Source organism: Juglans microcarpa x Juglans regia, chromosome 8D (assembly GCF_004785595.1).
Source record: "Juglans microcarpa x Juglans regia isolate MS1-56 chromosome 8D, Jm3101_v1.0, whole genome shotgun sequence".
NCBI classification, from domain to species: Eukaryota; Viridiplantae; Streptophyta; class Magnoliopsida; order Fagales; family Juglandaceae; genus Juglans; species Juglans microcarpa x Juglans regia.
In genome coordinates, this window is record NC_054608.1 from 31123545 (window position 1) to 31136557 (window position 13013).

The window sequence follows — 13013 nt, forward strand, 5'->3', positions numbered from 1 at the left end:
TGACCCACCATAAGTGTGATTTTTACTAGAGTCTATGGGTTAATGTGACCAGAGGAATTCTATCATTACAGGAAAATAGACTCACAGACTAGTATCGAGTAACACATTTCTTTATGCCTGAGAACGTGTCTCGTTGCCCTGTATCAGTAATCCTTCAAAGGCATCGTAAATGCAACAATGACATCACAATTTCTTATCAGTAAAAACTCTCATTTTAATTCAAAATTTAATCAACAAAATACATTATAACACTGTCAGATTCTCCTAGATTTTATTGTATATAAAAACTTACAGAATTGGTTACGTAAGTAGCAAATCAAGCAAGTGTCTCCCAATGGGTGTGTGTATCTAGACCAGAAACTAATGTCATGTACCCATCCATAGACATTTACAAATTATTCACCAGATATATCTCGACTTTTATCAAACCGGCCAAAAACAGATTCAACAGAATCCAATAGCCCTACTATGGTCTACTGTGGTGACAGAGTAGTAGTCCTGGATCAGGAAGATTGTCATCAAACTTAATGAAAGAATGTGACTATTAATTTAATATGCAGTATTACTTTCTTTCTTTTTTTTTATAAGTAAAAAATTATATATATCAAAAGGAGAAACTAAGTACACTGAATGTATACAAGAAAACACCTTGTCCAAAATGATCCAAAAAGTCCCTAATGAACCAAAAAGCCCGAGGAAAAACAACCCAAAATACACCAGACCCGACTCCAACCCCTTGTTTCCCGTAGAATTAAAACTCTACCTGTACACCCAACCCCTTGATTCCCATCTTCACAATGCCCTCCCTTTAGACTTCCTTCTAGTTAAGCTACAATATGCAGTATTACTGACTATCATAGTCTCCTAAATAAAGGTATTTCAATTAAAATTTAATGAACAAATAATAATATCATCAGCTTCGAAGTAAATAAAACATAAGTGGTCAAATATTAAATAGAACCCTTGCAACTTATCATGATGCATAACATATCTTCAGAAACAACTGTCTATTGCTAATGGAAAAGTAGAAATCTTTTAGGCAAAATTCTCGACCTATCAAATCATGAATGCACAGCAACCATATTACATGAGTAGGAGGAAATAGATAACAACCTGAACATGACATTTTGGTCAGGAAGAAAACTTTTGCTGCAAGAATCCAATACATTTAGCATTACATCCCTTTTTCTTAGAATTGAAATTTCCTAAACACGAGAAGGAAGGAGAACAGAATGATGTATCTATAAAACATAAAGCATGACATAAGATTCATTGGGAATATGCCTCTGCTAGGAGACGGATACATATATACATGCTGAACGTAATTGAATATCATTATGAAGATCCACTGAGTACATCTACCTGATGGTGACAAACTTGTTTGTACCATGTTTAGCCCAGTAGGTCCTCAAATTGATCGGATTAGTGAAGTTGTAACCTTCTCCTGCAAGTTTCTCTAAAACCTTCTTGAAAGCTCCTATACTCATTTTTCTACCTGCAATCCTAGCTCCACGTCGTTTGGTGCTCATTGGCAAGGGATACATTGACATAGCAGTGGTACAACAAGCAGATTGCCACCCACCAGAGCCCCATCGATAACACTGCTGTGGTGTCCCAGTACATGAGCAAACAGGTATGGGAATCCCTGATATGTCCATGTCAACCCCATTAATAGCAATCTCCGTGGTTTTCTTTGTGGCGGTCCTTGCTCGCGGAGCTGAAGTACCACTTCCCGTCTTTGGTGGACGAGGGCTCTCTTAGTTTTCTTCTCTTTGGGGGATTTCGGGCTTTGACTGCCCGCCTTTTCTTAATAGGTCCGTTTTCCTTCTCAATTCCCGTCTCTTCTGCACTCACCGTCTTTTCTTCCTTGGGCAAATCAGGTGGTAGAACCATGTCTACATGATGAGCTGAGGATGTCTCTGGCAAACCCCCATAACCAGGGTATCCAGGTAACACATTAATGTATCTCTCTCTCTGATTAATCCAAGCATCCCTGACGAACTCCATGGGGAATCCTGAATGCGAAACCCCAAGATCCCTATGCTGAAAAGCTCCATTCCCACTAGCCATGGCCACAGCATTGCGTCCCCCAATTAGTGGTTTTTCGGGTATGGAGGACATGAGCTGAAGACCAAGATGGCTTCTTGCTGGTTCATAGTAACCCCAATGACGCATTCTCAAACTATTATCTCCATCCATCGTTACCAACAGTATTTAAAAAACCCAAAACCGCAAAAACAAACTACAAATCTCCAACTTTGATCCTAAGTACACAAACAGCGAAACAGAATCAAATAAAAAAAACGAAATGGCCGAGAAAAACAATAATCAAAACCAAGGAGAAGAAAAAAGAAAAAAGGGTATGCTCGGGAAGATTAATATGCATAATTGAAGCCTAAAACGCCATTACCTACTAAATGAAAGATTACCCACATGAATAGAGCAACAACACCGTGTTTGGGTCAAACAGATCTTCGGGAATTTCAGATCTCTGAAGAAAAATAAACAAGTGAATGGATAAAGGAACAAAGAAACCAATCTAAAAAGAGACCAAAATTTTTGAAACAGGTTGAGAGAGCCATAAGATACGAGACTTACCTGAGAGATAAATTAAATAACTGGTTTGGTTTGGCTACGTCTTCCCCTCTTCTGACGGGGAGAGCGGCAGGACTGCAAAGGCACGAGAGAGTATCGAGATGCACGCCATTACAGTGCATGTACTGGTTTACACTTGATATTATATAAATATATAAATATATATATAATATTTAGCTGCGAAAGATGGAGTCTTTGTTCCTCAGGTGACCGGAGTCCTTGTCAGGACGTTACTTGCAAAGTTAAATGTTGTTCCTTTGATAGAATTTCTTGACTAGGATTGGTTTATTGGCTAAAGTTTTCAACATTTGATTTTTCAAATTAGGCATTGGCCATTTGTCATGACAAACTTAGAAGAGAAGTTTCAGTAGAATATTTTTAAATTAAATATATAAATTTGACGCAAATTGATATAATATTTTAAGGTCTGATTTGGTTACACAGTTTAGATGAGATAAAATGAGATATTTTAAATAGTAATTAAATTTTTTGAGTTAAGATGATATGAGATAGTTTGTAAAAATGTGTATGTTTGTATAGTGAGATAAGATGAGATAGTTTTGACTTTTTAAGATTTGATAAAAGAAAATACTAGAGCCACAACTGGGTATTCCCAATTGGGATCCCAATTGGTTTTTCTTTTTCTTACTTAATGATTAAATAAGTATTTTTTATTGATATTGTAAATTTTTTTAAAAAAATTATTTAAACTGATAAAAAAATGCATAAAAAAAGCAAAAAAAAAAAAAAAAAACTACACACACTGGGCTGGATCCCAATCAGGATCCCCTATGTGTGGGTGTAGAAGCACTATTTGATAAAAGCGTGGGTCTCACCAATGATTGAATAATAGTTATGATTATATTAATAAAAAATAATATTTATGAGTAATTTAAAAATCTATCATAAATAAATTTAAATCCTAAAATATATTGGAAAGTTGTTGGCTGAAATTTATAATTTCTCTTTTTTAAAAGATATTTTTATCTAGTTATTTTTCTATATATAAGAAATTCGTCACTTTTTATTTTAATTATAAATTATAACAATTTTGATTAGTGTAATAAATAAGTATATGAATTATGTTGTAGATTTGTTTTAAATAATTTATTAATTTCGAGTTTTCTAATAAAATTCTAAAATGCACTTGTATTCAATACTCACAAAATTATCAATTTCTTTGTGAAAATATATTATTCTAATAATGACTTATTGATTATTCTATTTTAATCAAAAATGAATATTTTTACTGTATGAGATTTCATTTACTGATTATGTCAGAAAGTAATGAGATAGATTTGAAAACTTAGAGTTAAAATATAGATGTGAAATTAACCGTTTGGATAAACAAAACTATCTTATCTGTACAAGCCATATGAGATAGTTTCATCTCATCTGGTAAACCAAACCGGGCCTAAATTTATCGTGAAATAATATTTATAATCATATTACATCAACTTAAATTAGTTTACAAGTTTAATTTTATAAGCATTTTGTTAACTTAGAATAAGAGATCATTTATTCTTTTTATTTTGTATATGAAAGTCTTAAATTTAAAGGGCTCGTTTGAACACAAAATATCTCAGAGTTGTGTTAATAATAATGAAATAATTTTTTAATAGTACTGAAATAGTTTGAGTTAAGATATTTTATTAGATTTTAAAAAATAATAGAGAATTAGTCGAATAAAAAGTATTATTAAGTTAAAAAAAATTTGAATATGGTTTTTGAAAATTATTTTTATTTTGAAAATTGAAAAGTTATATTATTTTTTATGTTTTGTTTAGAAGTTTGAAAAATTTATAATGATTAGTTAATGATTAAATAAAAAAGTTGAAAAATTAAAATTAAAAAATATTTTTTGTTTGAGTGATGTTTGGAAAAAAATTATGAAAAATTTTGAAAATATCTATATACCTCATTATCCAAAAAAGTCCTTAGAGCATAGACATTGGATTGGCTATTTTATTCTCCAAATTTTGAAGAATATGTAACTTTTTCACTTTTAGCTAATTATTCAAAACTTAAAGTCTACATTGGATTAGTCATCACACTCTTTATAATAATAAAATATTATTATTTATTATTTTGATATTTTTATAATTAATTTTTATTTTTTAATTAATTCTATTTTCATAACCTCCTATAATCTCCAACAATCATATTCATTTTCATTTTCACAATCCAATAAACAAAATTTCATCACAAAATTTCATTCAAAAAATTTCTTCACAATTATATTCTTGATAAATGCATCTTCTCGAGCAACTTTCTCAGTCTCTATACTGCATCTTTCCAATTATTTTTTTCTTTTATTCATCTTCTTAGATTTTCATAGTTTTGACTAATATTTTTTCTGATCTTGCTCAAAGCTGACACAAACACAAACGAGACAAGCAAATAAACTACCAAGCGAACATGAAGACAAGCAAACATTCAGACTAGCGAGACCGAAGAAACTACCCGAGACCAACAAAATCAAACCCAAACAACTTCATCAAGAGTAGAATCAAGGCTAGGGTTTCGAATCAAACCCAAACAACATCAACAAAATCAGACCCAAACAATAAAAATCAAGAGTAAAATTAAAGCTAGGGTTCGAATCTTACCGTGTGCTTATTGTGGTGGAGAAAAGCTGCGGCGGTGTCGTGCTAGAGAGTGTTGTCACGGGAGAGAATGGTTGCCGAAGAAGAAAAAGAGGGAAGAAGAAAAAAAAAATTAGAAGAACAGAAAGAAGGAAGAGACGCAGGAGAGGGAAGAAGAGAAAAAAAAATGGAAGCAGAGAACGGAGGAAGAGACGCGAGAGAGAAATAGGGAAGAAGAGAAGGAAAAAGAGAAGAAGAAACGCAGGCGGGAGAGAAGAGGGAAGAAGAAAGAGAGAGAAATCGCGGGAGAGAGCCGAAATTAATAAACAATGTATTTGAAGGTGAAACAGTACTTTTCATCTTTGAAGAAAAATATGAAATTACTGTAGATAATATTTAGGATGAAAAGTGTTTGGCTAATTCAATGTGGGCCAACTATTGATAAAGATAGTTAAGTTTAGAGATGAAATGTTATTTGAAGAAGCCAATGTGGATGCTCTTACATTTCCTAGTGTTGGACAATCAATAAAATCACATTAACAAGTTGGCTCCGTTTGGTTTCACGGATGGTCTCAACCCATTTCATTTCATCTAATCTCAACATCTAAACACAATTCAAATATAAATACTTTTCAATTTCAAATTTTTAAATTTTCAAGTTTTTCATCTGATTATTATTTAATCATTACAACTTTCTCAAACTTCTAAACAAAATACAAAAAAAAAAAAAAATCAATTTTTCTTAAATTCCAGAATAAAAATAATATTCTAACAATATTTTTATTTTATAATATTTTTATTCAATTTTTTCTCTATTATTTCTCAAAATCTCATAAAATATCTTAACTCAAATAATTTTATTACCATTTATAAACTATCTCACTACTATTTACTGATTTCTCATCTCATATGTGTAACTACTATGTATGTCTAAAAGCATTAATTTAGCTGTACGTGTATAGTTTAGCACGTTACTACTTAATGAATGGGGGATAATGGGGTTTAACAATTTAGAAAACTTTAGGAAATAGGACAATTCGGTTTTAAAGTTGACGAAGAAAAAATGAAGAGGGTTAAGTGCAAAAATAATATTTGAATTTACATGATTATCTTTTTTCCATTTTATGATTTTGTTCTCTAAATTTACAATTTTAATAACTATATATATTTGCTATATCTTCGTTAACATCATGTCGACACAACATCCCATGTGTCTGTTTTTGAACATGTGACATGTCATAGGTTTAAAAATATATTAAAATATAAAAGAGAAAAAAAATCAAATCAAGATAATTTGTTAAGATGTTTATATAAAACAAATGCAAACACATAAAAATAAATATATATTTATAAAAACCAAAAAAGAAATTGCAAACAATTAAACATATAGCAGAAATGCTAAACCCACCCAAAGTTGGGTTTCGAAACTGTATTTCAAAACTTTTTTTTTTACTTAGTGATTAAATTTTTTAATGATATTGTGAATTTTTATTATTTTTTTAAATGTATATGATGATTAAAAAAATACATAAAAAAAAAAAGAAATGCACTGTTTGGGACACATCTTCGGGTGATTTCTTCGATGACCGTAGAAAGACTCAACATATAGTTATAAAATGACAATAAAAAAGAATAAAGCGAAAAACCTAAAATAAATTCTTTACATCAGTTACTATTCACTATCTCACACCTCACACTTTAAGAAAAACACTCCAACACCCTATGAAAAATACTCATACACCCTATGAAAAAAAATTATAAGTGTGAAAGTGAATAGTGGCTAATGGATGGAATTCCTTTAAAAGGAAAACATTGTGTTTGCAGTGTTTTTAACTTTTTATGGGCAAATAAAGTAGAAAAATTCTATTTACATGCCTCGGGGACTGCTTTGCAGGTCTAAATGAAACACTGCGTTTCATTAGTAAAACTGAAAATGAGTAGATGGAATCCCTTCCTTCCTCAAAGAGAAATCGCTTCCTTCCTCAGATGAAATCGTTACCGAAATCTTTTTCCGTGAACCTTGCCTGCGCACTTTCATATCATTCCTCATCTCTCTCTCCACTGATTCATCTCCTCCATCCAGCATATATTCCTCATCCTCCTCTTCCCACCCATCTGATACCTCATTTTCTTCATCTGAAATCACATAACCCTCATCTGAATCATCTAAACCCTTAACTTTAGACTGAACCCTTCCGTTGAGATTTCTCTTGCAACCAACCTTCACTGCCCTCACCATCTGTTCTTGTGCCTAAAAGACATAAATTTGCAAAAGCCCAGTTACTTAAATCCAATCACACAAACATTATCAAGATTCATGAATTCCACCAATCGATATCAAATCAATCGCATATAGAAATTAATATAAAGATTCTTTGACTATTTTTCCATTTCTAGCTTACGGCATACTATTCAAATGGGGTGGCAAAAATTTCTTATTATTGATCTGTTTCAACAAAGAAATAAAAAAACAAAAAGAGCCCAAAAAAAAGAAAAAAAAATCTCAAACATGCTCTAGAACTTATTCAAAACACGTTAGAATTAAACCAAAAGAAGTGATGAAATAAATAGTTACAAAAATCATCCGTTGGACGAATAACATTTTACTTGAATTCTAATTTTTCATAAAGGTCAGAATAGGAAGAAGAAATCTAAAGTTACGAAGAAGCCTTTGAAAAAGAAAAGAAGAAAGAATATAGATCTAGATCTCGTGTCTTCTGGATCATCCGATTATCACTTCACCCTTTCTGGGTATAAGAAATAACACTCCATCCTCAGCAGCTCAGCAGATGAAGAAGACACCTCAGCAAATGGATAGTGCAATCGTCCTTCATAAAGAATAGTCTGGAACTTTCGGCGTCCTACAAATAGCATTATGTTATATAGAATATTCCACACTCATTTGTATATAAATAGACCACTATGTAACACAGAAAATCAGTGAAGAAAATCACAATAGAATTCCTATTTTATTTTGTCTTCTTTTGTTTTCCTTTATGGTATCCAGAGCTGGTTAAAGGACTCACGTCCAAAGCTCATCCATGGCCGAATCCCAGACTCCCAAGTTTTCCCTCCCATCTCCCTCTTATTGCATTACTGTGAAGTTGAACCAAAATAATTATCTATTGTGGAAGGCTAAACTTATGCCTTACCTTAATAGTCAAAATATCTATGGATATGTTGATTGGTCCATTATGGCACCTAAACTTCTCGATGAAAGTCCCACAAAAGAAAACTCTAACTATTTACTCTAGAAACAACAGGATCAAGCTATTATGATCATTCTCATTTCCTCTCTTTCCAAAAATCTCATAGCCCATGTTGTCGAAGCTTCTACCTCCAGAGAAATCTGGTTGATACTTGAGGATGTGTTTGCCTCAAAATCACAAGCCCGAATCATGCAACTTCAATATCAACTCTCCACACTCAAGAAAGGTTTCGATACCATTGCCGACTACTATCAAAAGGTTAAACTCATTTGTGATACCCTTGCAGCGGCTGGTAAAATTTTAACATCATCTAATTTCATTGCTTATTTATTGGCTAGATTGAGCACCGATTTTGATTCAGTTGTTACCTCCATTACAACCTAAGTAGACCCACTCACTCCCTCTCAAGTTTACAGTCATTTACTTACTCATGAATCCTGCATTTCTCACCAACACACCACCCTCACCGCATCACCTGAGTTGTCGGCCAACATCACCTCAACAACCACTAACAGCAGCAGTAGTAGAGGAATGGGTCAATCAAGAGGCAGAGGTGGTTACAGGGGACGTGGGCAAGGTCGTAATGGAGGTTGGTTCCAATCTTCTCATTTTTCACCCAACCGTCCACCGTGTCAGGTTTGTCATCGTCATGGGCACACTGCTCTTCAGTGCTACTATAGGTTTGATCATAGTTATCAATCTCCCTCTCCTCCGACATTATCTGCTCACTACACTTCAGCTCCTTCTTTTTCCTCTGATAATGGCTCCATCATTGATAACAACTAGTACCCGGATTCAGCCGCTACACATCATTTCACTCATAATTTCTCTAACCTTTCTTTGAATCCTTCTTAGTATAAGGGAGAATAGCAGGTGTGGGTTGGAGATGGAAACTATCTGCCTATTCATCACATTGGCACATCTCATGTTCCTTCATCATTTGGAAATCTTCTACTCTCTCATCTCTATCATGTTCCTTCTATCTCAAAAAATTTAATTTCTGTCATAAAGTTCTGTGAAGATAACTGTGTCATTTTTGAATTTCACTCATCTTGTTTTTATGTGAAGGATTCCCGCACCAAGAAAACTCTTCTCAAAGGCCATACTGACCACGGGTTATATGTCTTTCCGCCTATATCGACAACACCTCAAGCCTATCATGGGTCCAGAGTCACTTTATTTCAATGGCATGCCCATTTGGGACATCCATCTATGTAGTTAGTTCGCAAAATAATCTCACAGTTGTCTCTTCCTGTGAAATCCTCTTCTCACAATGGGTTGTGTTCCTCCTGTTGTCAAGCCAAATTTCATCAACTTCCATATACTTCCTCTCCATCCTAGACCATTGCTCCTCTTCAACTTCTGTTTGCTGATGTATGGGGACCAGCTCCCATTTTGTCTAGAGGAGGAGGTTTAAGATATTATGTGTCCTTTGTTGATGATTATAGTCGGTTTACATGGATTTTTCCTTTAAAATGTAAATCGGATGTAGTCAATGTCTTTTTATCTTTTAAGCGTCTTGTTGAAAATCTTCTTAATACTAAAATTCATGCTTTACAATCTGATTAGGGTGGTGAATTTCTTCCTCTTACTAATATTTTGCAATCATTTGGCATTTCTCATCGCTTGTCTTGTCCTTACGCACATTCTCAAAATGGCTCTGTTGAACAAAAACACAGGCATATTGTTGAGACTAGACTCTCTCTACTTGCTCATTCTCATTCTCCTAAAAAATACTAGTCTGATGCGTTTGTTACTGTCGTACCAACACCAGTTTTGCAAAATAAATCACCCTTTGAGTTAATATGGAATAAGAGTCCAAATTACACCTTTCTAAAGACATTCGGTTGCCTTTGTTGGCCCAATCTCAGGCCATATAACAAGCATAAAATGTCATATCGCTCCTTACCATGTGTTTTCATTGGGTATAGCTCAAATCATCATGGATACCTATGCTATCATATTCCAACCTCCAGGATGTACATATCCCGTGATGTCTTATTTGATGAAGGAGTATTTCCTTTTTCACAAACTATCATCAGCCCAAACAATTCTATATACACATACCTTCCTATTCTTATTCCCCCTAGGCCCACCAACTTGATACAAACACCTTCAACTCCACCAAACTCTAGGCCCGTTGCTTCACCCCTACATCGATACCCACTCTCAAGCCCATTTCCCCCTCCACGTCCGTACCTTCTTCTGAGCCCATGTCACCTTCTACTTCACCTCAAGAGACCCTTATCGAATCTGTGATAGAGCCCTTCTCATCGAATGCTTCTCCTCACTCCACGGGTTCGTCTTCTTCCTCTTCTAGGGCACAATCAACTCTTCCTACACAACTTTCCTCTGTTTCTGTCCCATCTTCTAATGTCCATCCCATGACAACTCGTTCTAAATCCAGCCTTCATTTTCCCAAAATCTGAACTGATGGAACCATTGACTGGCCAAAACCTCATGCTCATGTTGCCTCAGCTGTCACTCCCGATGACCCCTCCTCTGTTATTGAAGCTTCCAAGTTCCCTGAATGGAGAAAGGCTATGCAGGTTGAGTTCGATGCCTTGCTTTCTACCAACACTTGGACTCTTGTCCCGCCCTCTCCCTCTCAGAACTTAGTGGGATGTCGTTGGATCTTCAAAACTAAATACCTCTCTGACGGCTCCATTGAGCGCAGGAAGGCACGGCTTGTAGCCAAGGGGTACAACCAATTAGAAGGACTGGACTACTCAAAGGCGTTTAGCCCTGTTGTGAAGCCAACAACAATCAGGTTGGTTCTTTCTATTGCACTGTCTGAAAAATGGTCAATACATCAGTTGGATGTGCAAAATGCATTTTTGCATGGCACCTTGGAAGAAACTGCGTTTATGTCTCAGCCTATGAGTTTTGTTCATCCTCAGTTCCTTTTCTATGTATGCAAGCTAAATCATGCTCTATATGGCCTTAAACAGGCCCCTCGTGTGTGGTATGCACATCTCAGTAGAAATTGGTTGAATTGGATTTTGTTATTGCTAAGTCTGATACATCTTTGTTCATATATCGACATCAATTTGTGGTTCTTTATTTTTTGGTATACGTTGATGATGTTATTCTCACTGGATCGGATCCAAAAGCTATTGCACAACTTATTCAGTTATTAAGTGTTGAATTTCCTTTGAAAGACCTTGGTGCACTTCACTATTTTCTTGGTATTGAGTGTCACCGAAACTCCACTGGTTTAGTTCTATCTCAAAAGAAATATATCTTGGATCTTTTTAAAAAGACCAACATGACAAATTGTAAACCAGTAGGCACTCCAATGTCACCCTCCACAAAGCTATCAGCTTTTGATTCTACTTCCATGGAAGATCCTACACTGTATAGGAGTGTGGTAGGGAGTTTATAGTACCTACTTTTTACCAGACCTGAGTTGGCTTTTTCTGTAAACCATGTTTGTCAGTATATACATGCTCTGTGTATTTCTCACTGGCAGGTAGTGAAGAGAATTCTACGGTATTTAAAACAAACTCTGGATTATGGTCTGGTCATTTCTCCTTCAGTTTCTCCTAGCTTGGCTGCCTTCTCCAATGCTGACTGGGCAGGGTCTCCAGATGATAGAAAATCTATTGGAGGCTATTGTGTATTTTATGGTACTAATCTGATTTCCTGGAGCTCAAAAAAGCAATCCACCATTGCCAGGTCCAGCACAGAGGCTGAATACAAAGCGTTAGCTCATGCCACATGTGAACTCATTTGGGTCCAAACATTATTATCTGAACTGGGTATTTTTCTCTCTAAACCTCCAATCCTCTGTAGATATTGATTATCACTTCGTTCGTGATAGAATTCACAAAAAAACTCATTAAGTTTCATTTCTATCAAGCAAGGATTAGATAGCAGACGTATTCACAAAACCGCTGACCATTACTCGGTTTTGCACATTAAGATCGAGCCTCACAGTCCTTCCAGGAATGATGGGCTCGCAAGGAGCTATAAGAAATAACACTCCATCCTCAGCAACTTAGTAGATGAAGAAGACACCTTAGCAAATGGACAGTGCAATCGTCCTTCATAAAGAATAGTCTGGAACTTTATTTGTTGTATATGTGTCCTACGAATAGCATTCTGTTATATAGAATATTCCACACTCATTTGTATATAAATAGACCACTGTGTAACACAGAAAATCAGTGAAGAAAATCATAATAGAATTCCTATTTTATTTTGTCTTCTTTTGTTTTCCTTTACTGGGGAAGATAAGCATACCATATCTGAAAAAGAGAGATAGGAAGTGACAGAAGCCAGAGAATTTTGTGGAAATTTACATGGTAGTTTGAGGCGTTTAGGAAGAAAAGGGTAATGTAGTCAGTTCAAGTCTAAAAATGGGGATAATTTTGTCACTTCATGCACTAGAACTGCAAAGGAGTCCTCTTGGAGGACTGTACGTAGAATTACTCAATAAAGTAATGCATAAGAGAGATGAAGATCATAGGTTCGGGGAGGGTCAAAACAATATACCGAGTGTAAAATTTGGGGTGGGATAGATGTGATAGGAATGCATAAGGTGGTATCATTGAATGCGGCTAAGAGTAATGTTACGTATAAGTTTTAAATAAATAAATTTTGTACAAGTATTTTATAAAAT

At 34.7% G+C, this 13013-nt stretch overlaps 1 protein-coding gene across 1 annotated transcript; it reads right to left on the bottom strand.

The window, feature by feature from the left end:
• Window positions 1–1125: 1125 nt before the first annotated feature.
• LOC121242508 (protein BASIC PENTACYSTEINE2-like) lies at window positions 1126–2754 on the bottom strand. The gene is given in 5 exon segments (XM_041140363.1): window positions 1126–1753; window positions 1756–1788; window positions 1791–2264; window positions 2411–2491; window positions 2599–2754. Coding segments are annotated over 3 exon segments (837 nt in total). The 5' UTR covers window positions 2200–2264; window positions 2411–2491; window positions 2599–2754; the 3' UTR covers window positions 1126–1358.
• Between the last annotated feature and the right edge of the window lie 10259 nt (window positions 2755–13013).